The sequence below is a fragment of the Hyaloscypha bicolor genome, assembly GCF_002865645.1.
Source record: "Hyaloscypha bicolor E unplaced genomic scaffold K444scaffold_16, whole genome shotgun sequence".
In the NCBI taxonomy this organism is placed as follows: Eukaryota; Fungi; Ascomycota; class Leotiomycetes; order Helotiales; family Hyaloscyphaceae; genus Hyaloscypha; species Hyaloscypha bicolor.
The window spans coordinates 992,558-1,012,140 of NW_020194518.1; the positions used below are offsets into that span (position 1 = coordinate 992,558).

Consider the following 19,583-nt stretch of genomic DNA (forward strand, 5'->3'; position numbering starts at 1 on the left):
CTAAAAAGAAATTTAATACTTTTCTTTTCTATAAATTATATAATTATAAGATTTAGATCAAAAGCCTAAAAAGAACTAAAAGTATTAAATATTAATTTCTTTAATAATAATTTACTTAAAAGCTTCTAGAAATTAAATATTTCTTAGAAAATAATTTAGCTAAAGGCTTTATTAAAGCTAGTTAAGCCTTTTTTGCTTTACTAGTTCTTTTTATAAAGAAAGTAAATAGAGATTTATACTTTTATATTAATTTCTACTATTTAAATAATATTATTTAAAAGAATTAATATTTTCTTTTATTTATTAATAAGATTTTAAATTAATTATCTAAAGCTAAAATTTATACTAAATTAGATATTTATTAAGCTTTCTATTATATAGCTATAAATCCGAACTCTTAAAAGCTAATAATATTCTATACTTATTATAGAATATATAAATATAATATTTTCTAGAAAGGCCTTATAAATAGTCTAGTTATATATTAATATTATATAAATAATATATTTTTTAAATATCTAAATAACTTTTATATAATATATTTTAATAATATTTTCATTTATTTAGAGAATCTAGTAAAGTATAAATAGTATATATAAAAATACTAGATTACTTATATTTTATTAGCCTCTAAATAAATATTAAAAAATCGGAATTTAAAGTTATATATAAAAAATACTTGAGCTTTATTATTTTTATATTTAGTATTAAAATAGATTTTAATAAAGTTAAAATATATATAACTAGTAATTCCTAAAAATAGTTAAGGATATATAATTCTTTTTTAGCTTCTATAATTTCTATAAATACTTTATTAAAAAATATAAATAAATTACTAGATTTCTTATTTTATTTATAAAAAAGAATATTTCTTTTAAATAATTCGAATAATATTAAAAGGCTTTTAATTATTTAAAAAAGCTATAATTTATATTTTAGTTCTATAATACTATAATTTAGATTTACTTATAATAATAGAAATAAATATATCTAAAGAAGTAATTACTAGTTTATTCTTTTAATAGAATTCAGAAATAGACCTTTAATATTCTATAACTTATATTTCTAAAATTATATTTCTAATAAAGCTTAATTATAATATATATAATAGGAAAATACTTATTATAGTATAAGTATTAGAGAAATAAAAAGCCGAGCTAAAGAGCCTTTAGAATTTTTTTTTAAAAGTCTATTCTAATTACTATATTTTAAAATATTTTATAATTATTAAAAAGCTCTTTTCTTAATAAGCTAGATAAGCTAAGCTCTTATTTTGCTATTATTTTAAGCTTATATATTATTCTAGAAAATCGATTTATTTAATTCGAAATTAGGTTCTAAAAAATTAAATATATACTAAAGACTTTCTAGAGAAATATATTTCTATTAGAAATATAATTCTTCTAAAAAAAGATATTTTTTTAGAAGCTTTACTAGTAAACTTTACTATAATTATTCTTATAAAAGTATTATTAAAAGCTTTTACTAAGTATAATAGCTTATAACTTATAAATAAAATCTCATAAAATAATTATATATTATAGAATCTAGAAAAGCTATATATAATAGCCTAAACTAAAAGTAATATTTAAATATTATAAAATAGCCTTCTTTTATATTATAGAAAACTCTATATTATAAAAAATAAAATAATTCTCGAACTATTTTTATAAATTATTCTAATCTATAAAATATATAATAAACTTCTTTTTAGATATCCTAAATATATAAAGCTTTATTAGCTACTAAAGAAATAATATTACTAGCTATCTATAAATAAGAATATTAATTAATACTATAGTAATTACTATACTTATAAAAGATTATATATATCCAGAAATAAGAAGCCTAGTTTGCTTTATTTTCTTCTAGTTTCTAATTATTTCTAGTAATATATTACTATAGATTTTAAAAGCTATTTAGAAAGCAAATCGGGCTATAATATAATTATTATATTCGTGAATTATTTATTTAAGTATTTAATTATAATTCTTATATAAGATATAATTATAACTAAATAGCTAATATTTCTATTTTTATTTTATATAATATATTAAATTAGTATTTCAGAAATAATTATATTAGATTAAAGATTCTAATTTATATTTGATTTTTAGAGCGAATTTTATACGAGAATTAGTATTAAGCTTAAGCTTTTAATAGCTAATTATCTTTAAATAAACGAATAAACGGAAATTATTAATTAGTATTTTAATTAGAAATTATATCTATATATTAACTATTATTAGAATAATTAGAATAAATAGGTTATTATAATTAATTATTAATAAGCCTTTCTTTAATATAAAACTATTAGCTAGTTTCTATTTATAACTAAAAAGAGCTATAAATCTTATATTTCTCTAGATTAGAACTTTTCTATTAAAGCTAACTTATTTATATAAAAAAAAGCTAAATAGAAATAAAGCTAAAATATTAATAAATTAATTATATGAATTATAGTAACTTGCCTAAGATTATATAGAATAAATATAAGAATAATATATAATATAAACTAATAAATACTATTATCTAATTAATTTCAAAGTTAGAAATAAAATATAAGTTATTATAAAGTACTAGAAATCTAATTATTTGAACCAGAAGCTAGGGAATTAAATAAAGAATCTATTTGAGATTCTAGAATAATATAGCTATTTATTTCTTCTAAAATTACCGGAAACTATAAAGATATATCTAGTTTTCTATATAAAGAAGCTATAAAAGAACTCTTAGAATTCTCTATTAAATTAAGTAAATCCGGAACTACTTTTATTAGTACTAGAAAATAATAAATAAAAGTATAGTATTAAACGAGTTATTATAATTAAGCTAATAAAAAATAAATTAAAGTATAGAATCTAGTAAATTAATTAGAATAAGAATTTAGTATAATATCTAGCTTTAGTATTAAGTAATAGCTTCCTGGTTTTATAAAGCTTCTATAATAATAATATTAATATATTAGAACTTCTATAAAACCTATAATATTAGCTAGATTATATAAAAAATAATACTTGCCTAAAATTATATAGAAATAATAATAAATTCTTCTAAATTATATATTAAAGATACCTGTCTTTTATATATAATATTTATATTCGAAATACTAGTTTATTTTAGGAAAAAGAATAATATGAAATTAGATAAATTAATAGCTTTTATAAAGCTCGAGAATAAACTTATTCCGAAAAAAAAGTAATATTATAATTTATTAGATATTTAAATATTTAGCTAAATACTAGATATCTCCTAGATATATATAATATAGTTACTTTATTAGGAAAATATACTTGAAATATATTAGAGATATTTAGAAGGCTAAGCCCCTTCGGAACTAGTATATTATAGGATATATATACTTCTTTATAGCCTCTTATATTCTAGTTTTCCCTTCCTTAGCTTTAAATTATTTTTATAAGAAACCTTTTATTTTACTTTCCAAGCCCTAAATACTATATCCGTAATAACTATACTACTCTTCACCCGACCCACCGACAGCACAACGATCAGTTCTGTAATTCCTTACGCAGGCATTCAACATTCGTTAAGGAGTGGTGGAACGAACATGGACAACTGTCAACGATAATGCAAGGTGTGGTGGAGCTATTGATTGCTGTGCGCTGGCCCCTAAATGACAAGGGAATGCGGTATAATGCCTTGAATCTTCCCCTTTTCCTCGAGAAGCAGGGTAATCCCTTCAACAATTTGCATCCCCGAACCATTGAATTCCGACAACATGAAGGCACACTAGAACCGGAACGTATTGTACAGTGGATTAAAGCTCTTGTTGGTATTATCAATTTCGTCGATACTGCTGACCGAGACTCCCTCAACCGTCTGTTTCGCAAGGTGGAAGAGGAGAAATGGCAGAAAGAGGGATATCCCAAAGATGCCTATATGGAAAAACAACTTGAACTTATTCCTGTTGAGAGCAGCTTTACCATGATCGATCTCTTTCGGTACATTCATCTCAACGAGCAAGCAGACTTCTATAGTAGTAGCTTGAATGATGTGATGGGGACTGAACCTCCAAGTAGACCAACCGTCTGGAGATGGGAATATGAAGAATGGCAGTCTCAAAGTACAATCACCGAGGAAGAATTTCAAAGGCAGCATGAAATGAGGCTCTTATGGGAGAAATCCCTGGCTTCATCACTGGCGCAACCTGAGGGATCAGCTTTCAAATTCGATCCGGATGACCAAATGTGGCCGAAGCGTGAAAGAGTTGCAAAGGCACAAACCGGGGGTTCAACTTTTGCATCAGGTTTTACATTCCATCGAAATGACCCGATATGGCCCCCTGCAGATGAGAATACAATTTCAGATGCCGAGGGGGACGAAATGGGAGAAGGTAACCGTCCACTGCGCATAGAAGAGGAGGAGGAAGATTTCTATAGTGCCGACTAAACCCCACTTATTAAAGCTAATACGGGTACGGATGCCATATTTTGATAGATTACAATTTGATCATTCTTACGAACCAAAAATAATACTCTAAGCCTAGGTGACGAATGTCTTGTGTGCTGACACGGAACAGCACCGCTAATATAAATAACCAGATTGAATTTGAAAGATTACTCAATCGCGTCCGCTAACCAATCTGTAAACATTTATCGTGAATAGCAAATTTGGAACAATGAATACACTGTTCAAAATAGACTCGCTGGAGTCGTCCGTTGAGGCTGCTTGCATGGCACGAGATGATGCTGATAAGGAAGAGACATGATTCATTTCGCTCGCAGTCATTCTCATGCCTTTTGCGGTCTCATCTAAATCCACTAAAGCCATTTGTGCTTCCAAATCCGCGCTTCACACACCGTACTCCGTAGCTCATGGATCGAAAGGAAACTCAAACAATCCTCCTGAATTGTCGCCCTGATTAGCATCGTCGTCTGAAAACAAAGAATACAACCTACCAGACAGGCTCAGATCTCTCAACTTTCGGGGTAGTCACGGCATTGCGGTCAGCGAACGGATCATTCTCGTCTTCTTCTTCAAAGTCATCTTCATCCTCATCCTCCTCTAGTGGTTGAACGACCGGTCTGGGGGGAGGTGGAGGCCGTGCCTCTGGGCTCGGGCTCTTGCCGCCGATATGCAAACCAGCAAGCTGTTGTGTAGTATCATGTTCCTTGCCTTTCTCAGACATGACTAGTATTCACCGTCAACATTGCTCACTGCCGAATGGCTAGTTGCTACAAACCCTTGTAGATATGCTGCTGTTCGGCAAGCTCATCGTCGGAGTCGCTATCAGCGTCAATGGACCTATCCAGCTGCTCAAAGGTCATGAGAGCCGTGACCAGCTCATCATTGGCGTGAAGAAGTGCTCCAAGCCATTGCTCCGCTTCAACATGTTGGATCTGTCAATGTTAGCGAGAGCTCTGACAGCACCCTTATCAACCCACATAGCGCAGTATTTTTCGACGCAGTAGTTTGCAGAACTCGAAGTGGTGAACTGCGTTCTTGTTCTCTGAGATCTGCTCTTTCTCACGATTGATCAGTTTGAGGGCGTTCAGGAGATTGGTCGATGCCACAGAAGCTTCAGCGATGGTGCTCTTCATCGCTTCCTTCTCTTCTTCCAGATTGAAAGCCTTGCCTTTCTTTTTCTTCTTGTCCTTTTTAGACTTAGTTGAGGTGGAGAAGAACGAAGGGGTGGAGCTTCTTGGCGATGCGCTCTGACCTGTAGCGAGAGAAGTTGATCGAGAATGTGATGCAACTGGGGCTGGTGCTGGAGGGGGAGTTTCTTCCTCATCATCCTCGAAGGGATTCTGCTCTGTTTCGCGAAGAACTTTAGACTTGTCTTGAGTGACAACTTGCTTCCGACGAGGAAGTTCCTAGGATGATATCAGTGCAATTCAGTCTCAAGAAGGAGAGTACAACTCACCTTGTAGAGGCCGGCAATCTGCTCGAGTCCGCGGACGTTTTTATATTCTACGGCCCATTGCCTAAACAACACCTTGCACTTATCCCTCACCAAAGGGTCGGAAAGGTCAGCAGTACCACAGACACGCAAACGCTCGAGAAGCATTTCGTCGGCAAATGTACGTTGAAACCGAGAGCCAGCATTCTGGATCAGACCATCGAGAAGGGTGAGAGCACGAAGTTGGCGGTGAACGTTGCCATACTTGAGCTTCTTTCGAATAGCCCGGGCAGCTTCTGCGGGACCAGTGGCTTGAAGCTTGATAGCCTCCACAAGATCCGGGATCCCACTCAAGTCATCTTCCTCAAACCGCTCACTCGTGAGTTGCTCGACAGCAACGGTGACGGCGGAGTAGGGTTTCTTCTGGTGAATGGACTCTGATATCAGCTTCTTGAACTTCTTGATCGGTAGAGCTGCTTTGTCCATGTTGAGCACCAGTTGAGAGTTACCACTTGGGGCTTTTCTTCGATGAACAGAAATACCTCCTGGTGAACAAAAGGAAGATGAGGACATCCCACTTGGGCAATCATTAAAGTGCCGAAAACGGCCGACTTGTTGGAGTGAATACATGAGAGAGAGGCCCTATTTGATTCTCAAAGACTTACCGAGGAAAACATATCTGTTGGGACTCGTTTCACCACCGATCTGTCAAGTGAACACTCAAAATCTCAAATCTCTGATCACAAGAGTCCCGTGACTTCGGCTTGCCTGCAAGCTTGATGACAAAGTCCCGAGAGCGTACGGGTTGCAGTTGCAATGTCGTTAGAGATCCTATCGAGGAAGTCCACCAAGTGGAATGGGATCCAACTTTATATCGGCTACCTTTGAACCCAGCACTGCCTAGATTTTGTTGACGTGGACGCCCCGAGGCTGCGGCTTGGTACTCAGCCAGCTATCGATAAGAGAGTGGTTAGCTTGAAGGTCCTGGTGCGGGACGTGGGTCCCCCCCCTGGATACTCGTAGAGCCGGATTTGAGTTCTCGGACAGATTTGACTGTGAATGCGAGAACGAGAAGCTCTCGAGATGCCGGTGAAGCAAGAGGAAGGAGAGGGAGCATGATCACTATGTGACGAGTGCCGGGCTTACGGCATTTGACCACAGCGCCGAAGCTAGCGGCCGCTCCACACTTCAGCCTCGTGGCTTGTGCATCCTATCTTCCAAACATCACATGCTTCTAAGCTCACTCAACCCGTTGTCTTCTGCGGTTACCAATACATCAATTTATTCCGTTAGGGTGTCGTTGCCGGTTGGGTGCGAGTCTGAGCATGAGAGAGCAAGATGGTGTTGTATCAGGGCTGGGATCGGGGGGAGATGAGGCAGGCTGACGCGGCATTCCTTGGACCATCAACAACGCAAGTTATTGTCCTGGATGGACATGAATGTGGTATGCAATGCTAACAGCTGGAAACACCAGAGACCGTAACTCCATCTCATCCTTTACTCCAATCAATTACAAAAATGCACAACCCCAATCCGTCAGTCCCTCCAAGACCTTGATCTCAACAGCACTTGATAGCGATGCTGTTTACGATTTGCCCGACGATGTTCACCTTGAAGCGGCGCTCCCTAAAAGAACGAAGCGGGGCGCTTCTCAAGCAAAGAAAGGTCGTGCTGTCTCGTTAGGCGCTGTGTGGGAGTTCAATGACGAGGAGGACCTCCAGTCCTTAGGTGACCCTATTCCGAAGAGACGAAAGGCGGCTCCAAAGCGATCCAAATCGACAAAGGTGCCGTCAAAGATGATCTCGGGGCCCTGGGGTAATGGGGTCGATGCCCAACAAGACATTGCAGAGCCTGATAATGGACCAAACTCCCAATTGACTACTCCTCCTGATCCGCACAAAAAGGCCAAGAGACGGACGGCATCTTCGACGTCGCAGAGCAAGGCGAAGAGGATGAAACCTTTCAAGAACCCCACAATTTCAAAGCCCTCCATGGCCGAGGAGAAGGGATTTGAGGACAATATTCCAAGCTCGAAGCCTGTCAGTACCCATCGAGGCTGGACAACTACTGAGGATGCCGTCAAAATTGCGAAAACAACGTTAGATAAGCTGGCTGCTTTTCGATACAAACCATCCGCAGGTTCAGAAACGCCAACTAACCTCCCAGTACAACGTGTAGATGAACCCAAACTGGTCCAGGACCCTGAGGTGCAGCTTGGAGCACCAGAAACTGGTCATTCTTCAAGTGGTTATGGCCATGTTCCAAGTTTTGGCTCACTGTTGCGCGACCCTCCTTTCAACCGTTCAGAAGCGAAGATCGATGATATATTCGAGGATGCTGAAGTGCAGGACGCAGAAACGGCCCACCTTCCAGCCACTGAAATGCTCCTGAACCACAGTCATGGTGACTTCTTCGCAGATGCGTTTTGGAATGTCCGAACAAGCATCCAAGCAGCTCCCATCAACCGAGAAGTAGACGAATTTCAAGTTCAGCAACAACCTCAAGCAAGTGGCAGAATCCACCTCTATTACACATCACCGCAGTCTGCTCCCATTCCATCTGAAAGTTTCCCAGACATTTCGGCTTCACTTACTGAGCCTACTCAGCATGTTACCAATAGCTTTGAACCGACCTCAAGCGAGGCCAAAATCCTAGATTCCGTTGAAATCGATCAATGCGATCAGCGAGTCTTTGAGAGATTCGAAGCTGAGATTCTGTCGACGCAAAACCGGTCTACAATTGCTTATATATTCTCTGAGGATGCAATTGAACTTGAGCAAGCCTACGATATTGGTGAGATGGAAGTCGAAGAAGAGGCTGCAGCGCAAGAGAGCTTTCCAGCAGCCAGAACAGACTCCAATGAACTCCATCCGGTTATCCTTTCATCCAATCATCCTCAACTGATGGGCCGAGTGACAGAAGTTCAGGTGGAGCGGTCCGACGCTGACGATACCGAAGCAACTCCCAGGGATGTCTCGAAGGATTACGAGTCAGACGAATTCGATGAAGGCCTAGTTGACAGTGACCTCCGGGTGGTGGCTGACGCTATTATCCCGGGCACTCAAATCAACTTGAAGGTGAACGAAAGAGAGAAAGGTGGAACATTACTGCAAAGTCAACCAATGTCACCCACATCTGCACCTGCTCAGAATGTATTTGCCTCTGGCAAGCCAGTCGGATTGACTATTGAGACCACTCCAGAGCCAGCGGCTGAAAGCCATCTGCTTCCGTCACCACAAATTCGGAGCTCGGAGCCAGATGACGAGTTCCCAATGGATGAAGCCGATGAAGAAATGTTCAACATGCCAGAACTTATGACGACTGGAATTGTAGAGCAATTCCAAGCTCCCGGAAGTTTGCAATATGCTTTTGGAGATGATCATGGGACGGGAGAAGTATACGACAGCTCTCTTCAATTCTCTCCTCCAAAAAATCGGCCCACCATGACATCTTTACAAAAGGTGCACACTGACATTGCTAATACACCTGAATCTCCAGCTCGCCGCTTAGATATCGAGCCGCTTCCACTGGGCGAAGAAGAAGACTGGGACTTCCTTCGCTCCGATCACGTTGATGAAGAAGGCGGAGTGCAAGTGAGCTCTGGCCACCTTCCTGGGCCGCTGCAACATACCATCGTGGACGGAACGGAAGGACGCGAACTATCTTCTCTTGGCTTGCAAGCACGCGCTCACCCATCGGACAGTGCCACAACTCCAGCATCGGCAACGCAAACGGACTTGGCCTTAATTATGTGGATCTTGGACGATAGGCATGAATATAAGCCTCTCCTACCATTCGCACGACCAGACTTCCCGACCTTGACCCGTGATCGTTCTCCAGTCACCGGTGTATCTGCACAGACTTTCCTTCGTGTTTGCTTCCGCATCGGTGAAATGTTCAAAGAAGGGGCGCGATGTGAGGCATTGAAGCAGGACACAGTAGTCGAGCTATTTGCTCGCGTGACCTTCTCTTCTCGTGAACCTGGTACTACCAAACAACACTTCCAGTTCGCAGATCTCTGGCATGACCGCCCACCATTTCCCAACGGAGTTCTGGCTAATTACAAGACAACGGGCTTGGTGGAGAGTGAATGCAAGGCGTTCCTCGGTGCTGATGAGGGAAGATTGACTCGATGCTTGGGGAGATTGAAGAGGAATAGCAAGAGTGCCACGGGATGGATGTTGCATATCATCAACATCAGGACAACGGATTGGGAGGAGATTAAGTGGACCAAGCGGATCGTGAGTGCTGGACTTCCGAAGTCGAAGACATTAGGGATGTCAAAACTGTGAGTGGGGACGAAGTCATTGGCTGGAAACGAGTTCGCTATTATTTGCTATCACATAGCTTGAAGGGCCGAAAAGGCTTCGCTAACATCTAGGCACAACTGACCTTGGCTGTATTCATACATCTTACATTAGCTCCCCATACTCTCAAACTCGGTTCAAAAGATAGATCTTAGCAAAGAAAATCCAATTCAAAACCATCATATCCAAACGCCTCATATTTCCCCAACTCCGCAGCTGAACCACAGCTATGACGTAACGCCCTCCAAACCAAATCTATCCCATTAATCAATCAATCAAGTTTCAGCCCCGTCGTCTCAGCCGTATTATCATCCGCCTTGAAGGGGCCTTTCTGGTTCGGAAACGAACTGATGAATATCGCTCCAAAGAACAGCAACATCACCGCAAGGAAGGTAAAAACGACAAGCCGGCGGATCTTCTGCTGCTCGCGATGATCATCCGACTTCGTAGAGCGGAACGCCACGCAGCAATTATTGCCCCGGCCTTGTGTGAGTGCTCTTTCGAGATCGGGCGAAGCGTCTGTGAAGACCATGCAGCAGTTGTCTCTTGCCTTCCTCTCCCCGCCAAGCCCGGTTTCCTCCCCGCCGGGATTTTGCTCCTTCTCGATCTGATTGAAGATTTGATGTTAGGAAGTGCTTGGTAGATGAGAGAGGAACGGGACAATGCGGGGAGATACCAGTAATCGCCCCATGCTCTCTTCCAACCACTCGATTCTCTGCTTTAGGCCCGCGATTGTCGCGAGTGCATCATTGCTCGTTCCCATCGTCATCTCAGTCTCTCCGCCCACTGTGCTGGGGGCAACGCCCCAGAGCTCCGCATAACTCGGTCCCGAGCTTCGGCCTGTGTGGTTGCTAGGTATAGGTCTCGGCGTGCCGGGTGAGGAGTGTGTGTGGAAAGACGGAGGAGGAGAAGATGGCACTGAAGGCGCGATTACGGACGGTGTATGCACGGAAGAGGCTGAGGAGACGGAGTTCGGGACGGCGGAGTTGTAGTTGTAGTAGGGGGAGTTTTGAATGCTATCCAGGATGATGACTTCTTCGCGCTGGGGAACCTGTGATATTTCTCGTCAGACCAATTCTGAGCGATCCCATCAAGGCGATTTTCGTGCAAACGGTGCTCAGGAAGGGATTAGGCAGCAGCGATTGAGAGTCTTACAGGTTCGTATCGCGCTCGACTCATCTTGCGGGCTTCTTCTGAGATATGGAAGAATGAGATGCGATTGAAGATTGTGAGACTGCTTGTGTAATCACGAGATGATATTCAAGGCCACCACAAACGCTTTTATCTGAGGTCAGTTGTGGGTATCGTGGACTGATAAACGATGGAGGATCTTCAGGCCGAGGATGACTTCGCCGCGTCAGCAAAACCGCCAGAGGGTCTCAGCTGAAGCAAAAAGTGGCCAATCAGGAAGTTGCATTTCTGGTGATGGAACAGTTCCAGTGGAACTGGGCAGGGCTGTGCCGTCTCCTTGCTTTGGCGTTTGAGCAGTTCGTGTCTGGGCGAATGAGAGACATCAGCCTTGGTGGGCTAGGGGAGTTCCGAAAGCCCACCGCGTGATATTCAATGTGACACAGGGAAGACAGGATGTCATTGGGCATTCTGTAAGGCTATTGTTTCAAAGACGAAGGCTCAATTGGAAGGTTAAGGAGACAACTTTGCCTTCCTCAAGGCGGGGCTGGAAGACGGTCCCTTCCCACATAACTCACACTCACAACAGACTCACTTCTTGATCGAACATGAAGACTAAAGGTCACCGATACAGAATATGCCTTCCGCATAATCATATACGCTATACTTCAATCAAGCTTGTCCACCTTTCTTTCAAGAACTCAACGACACCGTCGGGCCCCTTCTCGACTTGGAGGCCCTGAGGAATGGCCATCGTCTTGATGCCAGGCACCGTTTCCCTCGCTATTCTTTGGATCTCATCACTCTCTTCCTGGGTCCACATTGATGCAGCAAACTTTGAAGAATATAGTCAGCAAGTTAATTTTAACGAACTCACTGGTGCAGCAGATCATAACCCGCACTTGGTGGTATATGAGGCGGAATTCAAGGGTGAGAGACCAAAATATCTGGATGGTTCCTTTCACACATCGACTTTACATCCTCTAGCCCTACTCATGATTTGAGAATCAGCTTCACCAACCTGAGACCTCACGTCCAGTGGACGGCAAGCACCATGCTTGCAACAAGAGACAGGACGCACTTTCAGCATTCTCAACATGAGTGATGGTATAGGTGTCCTTTACATCTTCAATGAGCCGACCAACCACCCGCTTGGCTCGTTCCGGAACTGTGTTGACTGTACACAATTTGTAAGGTCCCTTTGGAGCCATCCTTGGCCGAGTTTGGAACGAGAAGTATGAGACTGAAGCGAAAGATGAAAAGCACAAAATACTGGAGAATGTTATGACACCTACAGAAAACGCCTCCGAGGCTTCAGAGAAAAGAGCTTTGTGGAGGATTGAACGGCATGCTAGGCGTGGGGAATTTGGCGGGAGCGAAACTCGGCAACGACCGGCAAAATATTTTCCTCCGAGACTTCGAACACTATTTCCGAGCAACAACGACAAACAACGATGATTTTAGATGAAAAGACAGCTGGCCTATTTTACTTTTTCTAACAGCCCAGAGGACATTGTCTGAGCCTCTCTTGAAGATTAGGATACCGTGCTACTCTGTTGCTACTCCGTTTCATATTATTCTCGCATAATGTATAGTAGAGTCATATAGGGCTGGTCCCCAAGTGTTTTCTTTCATTTCTTTGGTCTCACCCCCTATCCAAACACACTTCGGCCTCAACTGCACAAAACAAAAAACAACCTTCTTGTACAACCTTCGAACCACGTTCCAAATATATTCCTACCCGCTCCTCGAAACAGAATATTCCCTACGTTTCAGCTGTAGTTTCTGTTACTTTCAAAGATGTGGCTACCCGGGTTCCGCAATCTGGCCAAATCTGGATGTCCCTCGTGCTCCCTTGTTTAGCCAGATCACGTACACTGCGAACAGCTTGTTTTGACTCTTGATTTGAGATCATCTAGTCAGCTAGATAGATTGCCTGCTAATGAATCTGGAGTGGAACATTTTTTGGCACGTGGGGATTGGATGAGGGGTGGGCCTCAGTTTTTAGGTCTGGCTTGGGGACTTTTCGTTCGTGGAAACTTGCGGAGATGTGACGAGAGCGACAGATGAGGCATGCAGCGCTGAAATGTGATATAGAATCGTGCAGTCAAGTGGCTGCGTGGTGCCATCGTGATATAGATGGCTTCGGTTGCCCGGCACGTGAAGGGTTGTATAAGAAGCATCGCGAGGATTTTATTTCCCTTTGGTCTCCCCCTCTTGTTCTCAGCTGTCTTTCGTCTTCCTCTATGTATCCATTATGAAGATCCTCACTTGTGTTCTTACATTGGCGGTAGTCGCCCAAGGAGCCTCAGCTCAAGAACCACACTACACGTTCCCTAATATCATCGGTACTAAAGAATGGGAAGATGTCCGGCAATGGACAGGATACACTGGCAACGGCCCCTCTTGGGCGTTTCCTCTACAGACATCAGATGCAATAAAAACGGCGGCAAGAACTTCGCAAAGGGGACGACAACCATCGCCGCGGGTTCAATGACAGGCTTCCAGACAAACCTGGCAATCTTCCATTATGGTTACGGGCAGCGGAGCAGGAACGCCGGGCCCTCTTGTGTCTTTCCCTGGCGCGTACAAGAATACTGATCCGGGGATTAAGTATAATATTAATTCTCCGGTGAAGAACCCGATGGATTATGTGCCTTCGGGACCCCCTATTTGGACTGGGTAGGTTTGGGTTTGTAGAGAGACTGGGTAATGATGGAGTCGGGAGACGAAGAGAGGTGAGAATGAGAGAAGGACAATGCTATATTGTGTCAGCTGATACTGCTTTGGCTGGGAGAGAAGAGCTCAATGGGGCGAAGTGGAACCCTTGATTCTGAAGATCTCAATGTTCTAAAAGCGTACGAATCTACCAGACCTCGGAGACTTGATCAAGCTCATATTCATCCTATAACCGACTCTTCACTATGCCTTCGTCCATCAAAATAATCACCCACCTCACTCCCAACATTTGAAAATCCCCAGCCACTCCAAGATCCTCCTCAACCTCCAACCCCTCTTCTCTCGCTCTCTTCAAAATCCCCTGGAACTTCTCGTTTCCCTCAACACCAATAACCACATCTCTCAACCCTTCCTCTTCACCATCTCTCCCCTCGCAAAACTCCATTATTGCATTTGTAAAGGCCACTTCTCTGCTCCCCTCCCCCTCTAGCCTGCCCACCCCAAACAAGCTCTCCCACTGCCTCACAGCACCCTCAACATCGGTATCCTCTGGCGCAAGCCGAAGAGTGACAGCCATAAGGTGCAGTTGAGAATGTCGCTTCATAGCCGCCCCATATTTCTCAAACCCACTGAGCGGGCCACAAGCGTGCCAAGGCGCAAATCTCTCTTTCATCCCATCTGACACCCTTCCACCTCCTTCCTCGGAAAAGTGCGAATCAAGCTCAGGTATTACGCCGCCCTTGATACCCTTGGGATGGTATTGTATACACACGCCCTCTTCTGTTCTATGCTCGAATATAACTTTTGCGAGATTGTGTGACTTTAGGTATTCGCGGCGGGCAATGGCGGAGGCGGACTGCATTATTATCATGTAGCCTCCCTCGCCTCGCTTTGAGAGGTGGCGGGATGCGGGGGTTGAGGTGGATGGGGAGGAGGAGAGCGGGGAGACGACTTCGAGGACGTCGCCGCCTAGAGGGACTTCAGACAGCAATATTTAGCTAATGAGTGTGTTTGAGGTGGGGATGAGGTGAGGCGGGGAAGGAGCGGTACCCAGGAAGTTATGAAGCCCCCATTGTGCGACGAGGGGATCTTCGTAGATTACTTCTGTGCCGAGTATCTTTGTCTATCCCTCTCAGCTTCCATTGCTAATACAGACAGAGGAGAAGTTCTACCAAAACATGCCTGGCATTCTCCAAATCATGAGCGACTAGCGCGATTTGACGGAGACGTGTAGGTTCGGGACCTATGGGTGGTTTCTTGATTGTCGGTGCCATTTGGACGCCATGGAGGCTCTTGAAGACCCATTACAGCTCCAGATAGCTCTGGCATACGATAATCGGGCATTTTGGTGATGTTCCTGTCATCCCTCGGCTCATGCAGAAGTTTCCCCGCAGGGGTTCGGCCGAGACGAAAGAGGTTAGAGGTTTTACTGCACCTACACGTTTCCCATGAATAAATGCACAAAACAAAGTTTATTTCAGCTTCGAATTCTTAATTGTTTGAAGTTGGTCTCTTCTCTGAAGCCTCCTTTGTAAAGAATTGGATCATTTTCCAGCTTCATTGAATCCGCTTCCCCGCCTTGCTCCAAGAGATTTCAGTGACTAGTCAACAGTCAACATGCCTTCTAAATACCAAGACATAATCCTAGAAATCACCGGCCAAATCGGGGTGATCAAGGTTACTTGCCTTCACAGTCCCATTCCGTGCTCCATCACTCATAAAGTCTCTAGTTGAACCGCCCCAAAAGCCTCAACGCATTCGGCGGCAAACTGATGCAAGAAACCATCTCTGCAATACGAGAACTGAACGAGCACCCCGATACAGTCTTCACCGTCCTAACCGGAGAAGGGAGATTCTTCTCTGCTGGTGCTGATGTGAGAGGTTCGTCTTCAGCCTCTTATCTGGGTTCTCAACAGGGCGGAGGGAGAGCTGATCACGTGAAACCCCAGGATCCGGACTCGAAACCTCTGAGAACTATGCCTCGAAAGCAGAAAAGAAGATTGCCTATTTGGCGATGTCTGCGCCTGGTATGTATTTCCTCCCTTTCGTCTTGCATTCTAAATTCTTCGCTGACGCCCCATGTTAGCAATCGAAATGCTCCGCTCCATAATCGACCACACGAAAATCTTCGTCCTTGCTCTTAACGGTCCGGGGGTTGGGGGAGGCGCAGCCTGGTTTACAGGTGTTTCCGACATAGTTCTAGCCTCCTCTTCCGCATATCTGCAAGTGCCATTTTCCGCCCTCGGACTCGTGCCTGAAAACGGATCTGCGATCAACTTTTCGCAATCCATGGGTGTGCATCGGACGAATGAGTTCTTGATGTTTGGGAAGAAGTTAAGTGCTCAAGAGCTCGAGCAATATGGAATGGTGAACCGAGTCTTTGAGTCGAAGGGTGAGGATTTTCAGAAACAGGTTAGAGAGTATTTGGAGGAGCAGTTAAGCGTCAATGATGGGAAGAGTATGATGGAGATGAAGAGGTTGCAGAATGCGCCGTTGAGGGATGGGAGGTTGGTTGCTGTGTGGAATAGCATGGATGCTCTGGCAGAGAGATTCGTTGATGGGGCTCCGTATAGAAGGTTTGAAATTAAGAAGAGGGAGTTGGAAGGTGAGTTATCTTCATAGCATGACTTTGCCTTTGTTGTGATTATAGAGCGACTGCTGACAATTGTATAGCGAAATCTATGAGCCGAGCTTCGAAAATCTAGACGAAATGATATTTGACCTTAGAGAGTAAAGTTTTGCTATCATCAAATCCCTCCTTGCATTCTTCATCCTCAGATCTACATGTTGGCCAATCCGCCGCACCACTCATCAACCAGCACGGACGAGCGTCCTTGTCCAGAGATTTCTGTATAGCATTCCTTACACGCAGGTCCAACCCGTCGTACTCATAATTCGCCGGCGTGAGATGTGTCCCATGCTCCCATATGAGTGACGCAATGGCGCAGTGTGGAGCACCGGCACCAAAGCACTTCGCTATAGCAGCTACATACCGGCCCGAACGCTCTGGTCAAGTCTTCTCGTTTGCGTTCCGCCAAGCATCCTCATTGTTTTCGTGGGTCTGCTGGCGTATTGCCGAAAGTCGAGGCAACTGGTGCAGAGTATCATCTTCGTACTCGTCCACCCAGGTCGTGGGCTCAAGGACTTTGAGTTTGTTCAGCAGCCCGTTTCTTACCAGAGTTTCAAACGATACGACGTGGAGGATATCGGCGGGTGCAATTTCGAAGAGGAAGAGGAATTCGGTTTTGAAAAGGGATTCGTTGATACTAAAAAGAACGCTTGAAACTTCGGCTGCAACTTCTTTACCGCAGGGGTATTCGTTGCTTCGGACGACGGAAATATGAATACCGCTAGCCCCTTGGACTGCCAGATCGATGGCGTATTTCAAGGCACGTATTGAGTCCTCTGTGGTTGAGATGAAGCATGTAGGGATCCTGTTGTGCAAGTTGTTGTGGTTCTCGAAGATTTTGGCAATCTCAAAGAGACCAATTTCTCTCCGATTTTGATCGCCGGATAGAAAGCCTCGTCGCGAATTTGTGCCGGCTGATGAACTGGACCATGTGCGGAAGAGGAGGCGAAATGGCGACTCTGGCTCCATGTTCTCGTGGTTAAAACCTGGGATAATACTATGCAGAAGGATTGATCACTTTTTGGTACAGACGCGTTGCGGAGGAAATGCAGAAAATGAGACGCGTCACACTTTAGTACGCGTTGCCATGTGACTCTGAAGTGAGGTTACACATATGCACGCGTTGTCAAGTCCTGCTGCAGCCTGCAGCTGATGGTCAACGACCCAGCCTTGTCCAGCCACCTCTCACCCTTCTCACCTCACTGGTCGTGATCCTCATCCTTCCCAGGCCACAAAATATCCCCCTTCAACACCGCTCTTATATGCATACCCCCAACAAAAAGCCAAATCACTACAAGCAACACAGTCATCACACTCCCCAGCCATAAAACACCCTCACTCATGAGTGCTGATCCCAATTCAATCGTGACAATTGTGAAACCAACGTTAGGAAAAACTATCGAATTAGTATAGGCTTTCCTGAATCTCAAGGGAGAGTTCAGAAGCTGAGGAGCCGAGCTCCCAACACTAATATGTAGGCAGGCTCCTATAGAGCTCCCGGGATCTGAGCTCTCAGAGGTAATAGCAGAAAACAACAGAATGGGATGAGAATATAGCTTACCAAAAGACCACCACACAAGATGAAAACTCATGCCTTGCATCCCCAGTGCTCCGGCAAGCGTACTAACCAGACTGATAGAGAAAAACCAGAAAGCTGTAGCCCAGAGGAAGACAGCCACCGCGACGGCAAGGATGCGGAACACGTCTGGAATAATAGCTGGATCGGAGACTCCTGATATGCTGGTGTAGGAGGGGTATATTCTCCCCAAGTCGTTCGAGATTCCCAGCAGGGCGAGGCCGGTGAAAGAGGGCGGCCCAACAGCAATGAACATTCCGGGGCGTGTGTTCGGGTTGGGGAGGCCAGATGTCATCAATCGGGAGATGTAGGGGCCGTACATAAATACTGCTATGAGCATTCCCAGACCCTGAAATGAGATCCCTGCTATGAGGATGGGCAGAGCTTGGGATGATGGTTGGGAGGGCGAGATTAGAGACGCCAGGGTGCCGCAGAGCATGATGGGGAAGATGGGAAGGATCCATTGAGGTGTCATGTTTTGTACTGTGAGAGGCTTGCCGGTGAAGAGGAAGTAGTATTGGCCGGTTGCTATGCAGAGAGTGAGGGCTGCATAGAGCCAAAATAGAACTCGAAGCGTGACGACGAGCCAGTAGCCGGTGTGAGGGACACCGTATTGTTGGATATTTGAGAAAATATTGACGATTGAGATCCAGAAAGTGGGAATGAATAGTGATTCCGTTGGGTGTGTGAGGCAGCTTCTCATGGTCTGCGGGAACAGTGTGAAGCGAGCGGCCAACAAGGAACAAAAGAGGAGGAAAAGGACAATGTCGAGGATGAGCACAATGTCACCGATAGCTTGGAGTCCATGAAATCGGTGAGGTGTTTGGGAAAGAAGCAGAGCAATTCCTCCTGTTGACATTGTACATGTGAACCATGCCAGTGTGAAGTGATGGATTCGATCCCGGACGCTAAGGTCACCATGAAGAGTCTCTTTCGTGGTCTGCAAGCTGCCCCTTTGTCCTTCCAAAGAATTGGATGAATGCCTCCTCCTCGTTGACTGTCGAGAGACAGGCATCATCGGGCCGTCCACCCTCGTCTGTACAGTTGGTAGAGGCATCGGATGACTTGTACAGCTTTCTGGCGGACTTGCCGATATAAGAATTCTCAAGGTCTGCTCAACTGAGAGCAACTATCGAGTTGATACGAATCCTCTCCATGTTTGAACTTGTAAGGCATTGCAAAGCAGAAAACAAAGCCGTTGAGAAAAATTTGGCTACATGTCGTCAAGGAGGCCGCCAAAAATGAGACGCCGTTGTGGAGATAAGAACCGGCCCGTCGAGACCCTTGCTAGCGTGAGCCCCCGGATTATCCATGCAGGTCCCCCCAACGTTGAAACATATTTTTTTGCGATAAGGGAGAACCGGAATGGTAGAAGGGTGCTGTGAGAAGAAAGCGTGTTGCAAT

The 19,583-nt window shown here is 43.6% G+C and overlaps 9 protein-coding genes across 9 annotated transcripts; 3 read left to right on the forward strand and 6 right to left on the reverse strand.

Moving 5' to 3' along the window:
* Positions 1–3,588: 3,588 nt before the first annotated feature.
* On the forward strand, positions 3,589–4,410 carry K444DRAFT_625021 (uncharacterized protein; the record flags this gene model as incomplete). The annotated part of the gene is made up of 1 exon (XM_024882468.1): positions 3,589–4,410. One exon carries the CDS (start codon positions 3,589–3,591, stop codon positions 4,408–4,410), a length of 822 nt encoding a protein of 273 aa, XP_024742345.1.
* Positions 4,384–6,965, reverse strand: K444DRAFT_581591 (uncharacterized protein). The gene is made up of 6 exons (XM_024877752.1): positions 6,526–6,965; positions 5,885–6,283; positions 5,406–5,834; positions 5,204–5,360; positions 4,920–5,151; positions 4,384–4,865 (listed from the first exon to the last, which is right to left on the reverse strand). The coding sequence occupies exons 1-6, from the start codon at positions 6,535–6,537 to the stop codon at positions 4,853–4,855; spliced, it is 1,242 nt and encodes a 413-aa protein (XP_024742346.1). The 5' UTR covers positions 6,538–6,965; the 3' UTR covers positions 4,384–4,852.
* A 2,644-nt stretch (positions 6,966–9,609) lies between these two features.
* On the forward strand, positions 9,610–10,152 carry K444DRAFT_519045 (uncharacterized protein; the record flags this gene model as incomplete). The annotated part of the gene is made up of 1 exon (XM_024873921.1): positions 9,610–10,152. One exon carries the CDS (start codon positions 9,610–9,612, stop codon positions 10,150–10,152), a length of 543 nt encoding a protein of 180 aa, XP_024742347.1.
* A 286-nt stretch (positions 10,153–10,438) lies between these two features.
* K444DRAFT_625024 (uncharacterized protein) lies at positions 10,439–11,346 on the reverse strand (the record flags this gene model as incomplete). Its single annotated transcript, XM_024882469.1, has 3 exons — positions 10,439–10,774; positions 10,844–11,218; positions 11,323–11,346. 3 exons carry the CDS (start codon positions 11,344–11,346, stop codon positions 10,439–10,441), a joined length of 735 nt encoding a protein of 244 aa, XP_024742348.1.
* Positions 11,347–11,956: 610 nt separating this feature from the next.
* K444DRAFT_640349 (uncharacterized protein) lies at positions 11,957–12,506 on the reverse strand (the record flags this gene model as incomplete). The annotated part of the gene is made up of 3 exons (XM_024884487.1): positions 11,957–12,130; positions 12,235–12,284; positions 12,377–12,506. The coding sequence occupies 3 exons, from the start codon at positions 12,504–12,506 to the stop codon at positions 11,957–11,959; spliced, it is 354 nt and encodes a 117-aa protein (XP_024742349.1).
* Positions 12,507–14,104: 1,598 nt separating this feature from the next.
* On the reverse strand, positions 14,105–15,302 carry K444DRAFT_608027 (uncharacterized protein). The gene is made up of 3 exons (XM_024879291.1): positions 15,147–15,302; positions 15,025–15,097; positions 14,105–14,952 (listed from the first exon to the last, which is right to left on the reverse strand). The coding sequence occupies exons 1-3, from the start codon at positions 15,246–15,248 to the stop codon at positions 14,201–14,203; spliced, it is 927 nt and encodes a 308-aa protein (XP_024742350.1). The 5' UTR covers positions 15,249–15,302; the 3' UTR covers positions 14,105–14,200.
* Positions 15,246–16,832, forward strand: K444DRAFT_180629 (peroxisomal d3,d2-enoyl-CoA isomeras-like protein). Its single transcript, XM_024870812.1, has 5 exons — positions 15,246–15,651; positions 15,705–15,855; positions 15,924–16,001; positions 16,061–16,579; positions 16,648–16,832. Exons 1-5 carry the CDS (start codon positions 15,592–15,594, stop codon positions 16,677–16,679), a joined length of 840 nt encoding a protein of 279 aa, XP_024742351.1. The 5' UTR covers positions 15,246–15,591; the 3' UTR covers positions 16,680–16,832.
* On the reverse strand, positions 16,791–17,670 carry K444DRAFT_180588 (uncharacterized protein). The gene has a single exon (XM_024870811.1). It carries the CDS (start codon positions 17,570–17,572, stop codon positions 16,985–16,987), a length of 588 nt encoding a protein of 195 aa, XP_024742352.1. The 5' UTR covers positions 17,573–17,670; the 3' UTR covers positions 16,791–16,984.
* On the reverse strand, positions 17,662–19,388 carry K444DRAFT_608031 (uncharacterized protein). The gene has a single exon (XM_024879292.1). The coding sequence runs from the start codon at positions 19,234–19,236 to the stop codon at positions 17,803–17,805; it is 1,434 nt and encodes a 477-aa protein (XP_024742353.1). The 5' UTR covers positions 19,237–19,388; the 3' UTR covers positions 17,662–17,802.
* Positions 19,389–19,583: the final 195 nt, after the last annotated feature.

Bases quoted from the DNA above. Each gene is read 5' to 3' on its own strand.
- K444DRAFT_608027 (XM_024879291.1), bottom strand. From the start codon at position 15,248: ATGGCACCGACAATCAAGAAACCACCCATAGGTCCCGAACCTACACGT. The intron at 15,098-15,146 runs GTAGAACTTCTC...TGAGAGGGATAG, and splicing joins AGAATGCCAGGCATGTTTTG to ACAAAGATACTCGGCACAGA. The intron at 14,953-15,024 runs GTACCGCTCCTT...TGCTGTCTGAAG, and splicing joins GGGGCTTCATAACTTCCTGG to TCCCTCTAGGCGGCGACGTC.
- K444DRAFT_180588 (XM_024870811.1), bottom strand. From the start codon at position 17,572: ATGGAGCCAGAGTCGCCATTTCGCCTCCTCTTCCGCACATGGTCCAGT.
- K444DRAFT_608031 (XM_024879292.1), bottom strand. From the start codon at position 19,236: ATGCCTCTACCAACTGTACAGACGAGGGTGGACGGCCCGATGATGCCT.
- K444DRAFT_581591 (XM_024877752.1), bottom strand. The intron at 5,835-5,884 runs GTGAGTTGTACT...ATATCATCCTAG, and splicing joins AGATTGCCGGCCTCTACAAG to GAACTTCCTCGTCGGAAGCA. The intron at 5,361-5,405 runs GTGGGTTGATAA...TAACATTGACAG, and splicing joins GTCGAAAAATACTGCGCTAT to ATCCAACATGTTGAAGCGGA.
- K444DRAFT_180629 (XM_024870812.1), top strand. From the start codon at position 15,592: ATGCCTTCTAAATACCAAGACATAATCCTAGAAATCACCGGCCAAATC. The intron at 16,002-16,060 runs GTATGTATTTCC...GCCCCATGTTAG, and splicing joins TTTGGCGATGTCTGCGCCTG to CAATCGAAATGCTCCGCTCC. The intron at 16,580-16,647 runs GTGAGTTATCTT...ACAATTGTATAG, and splicing joins TAAGAAGAGGGAGTTGGAAG to CGAAATCTATGAGCCGAGCT.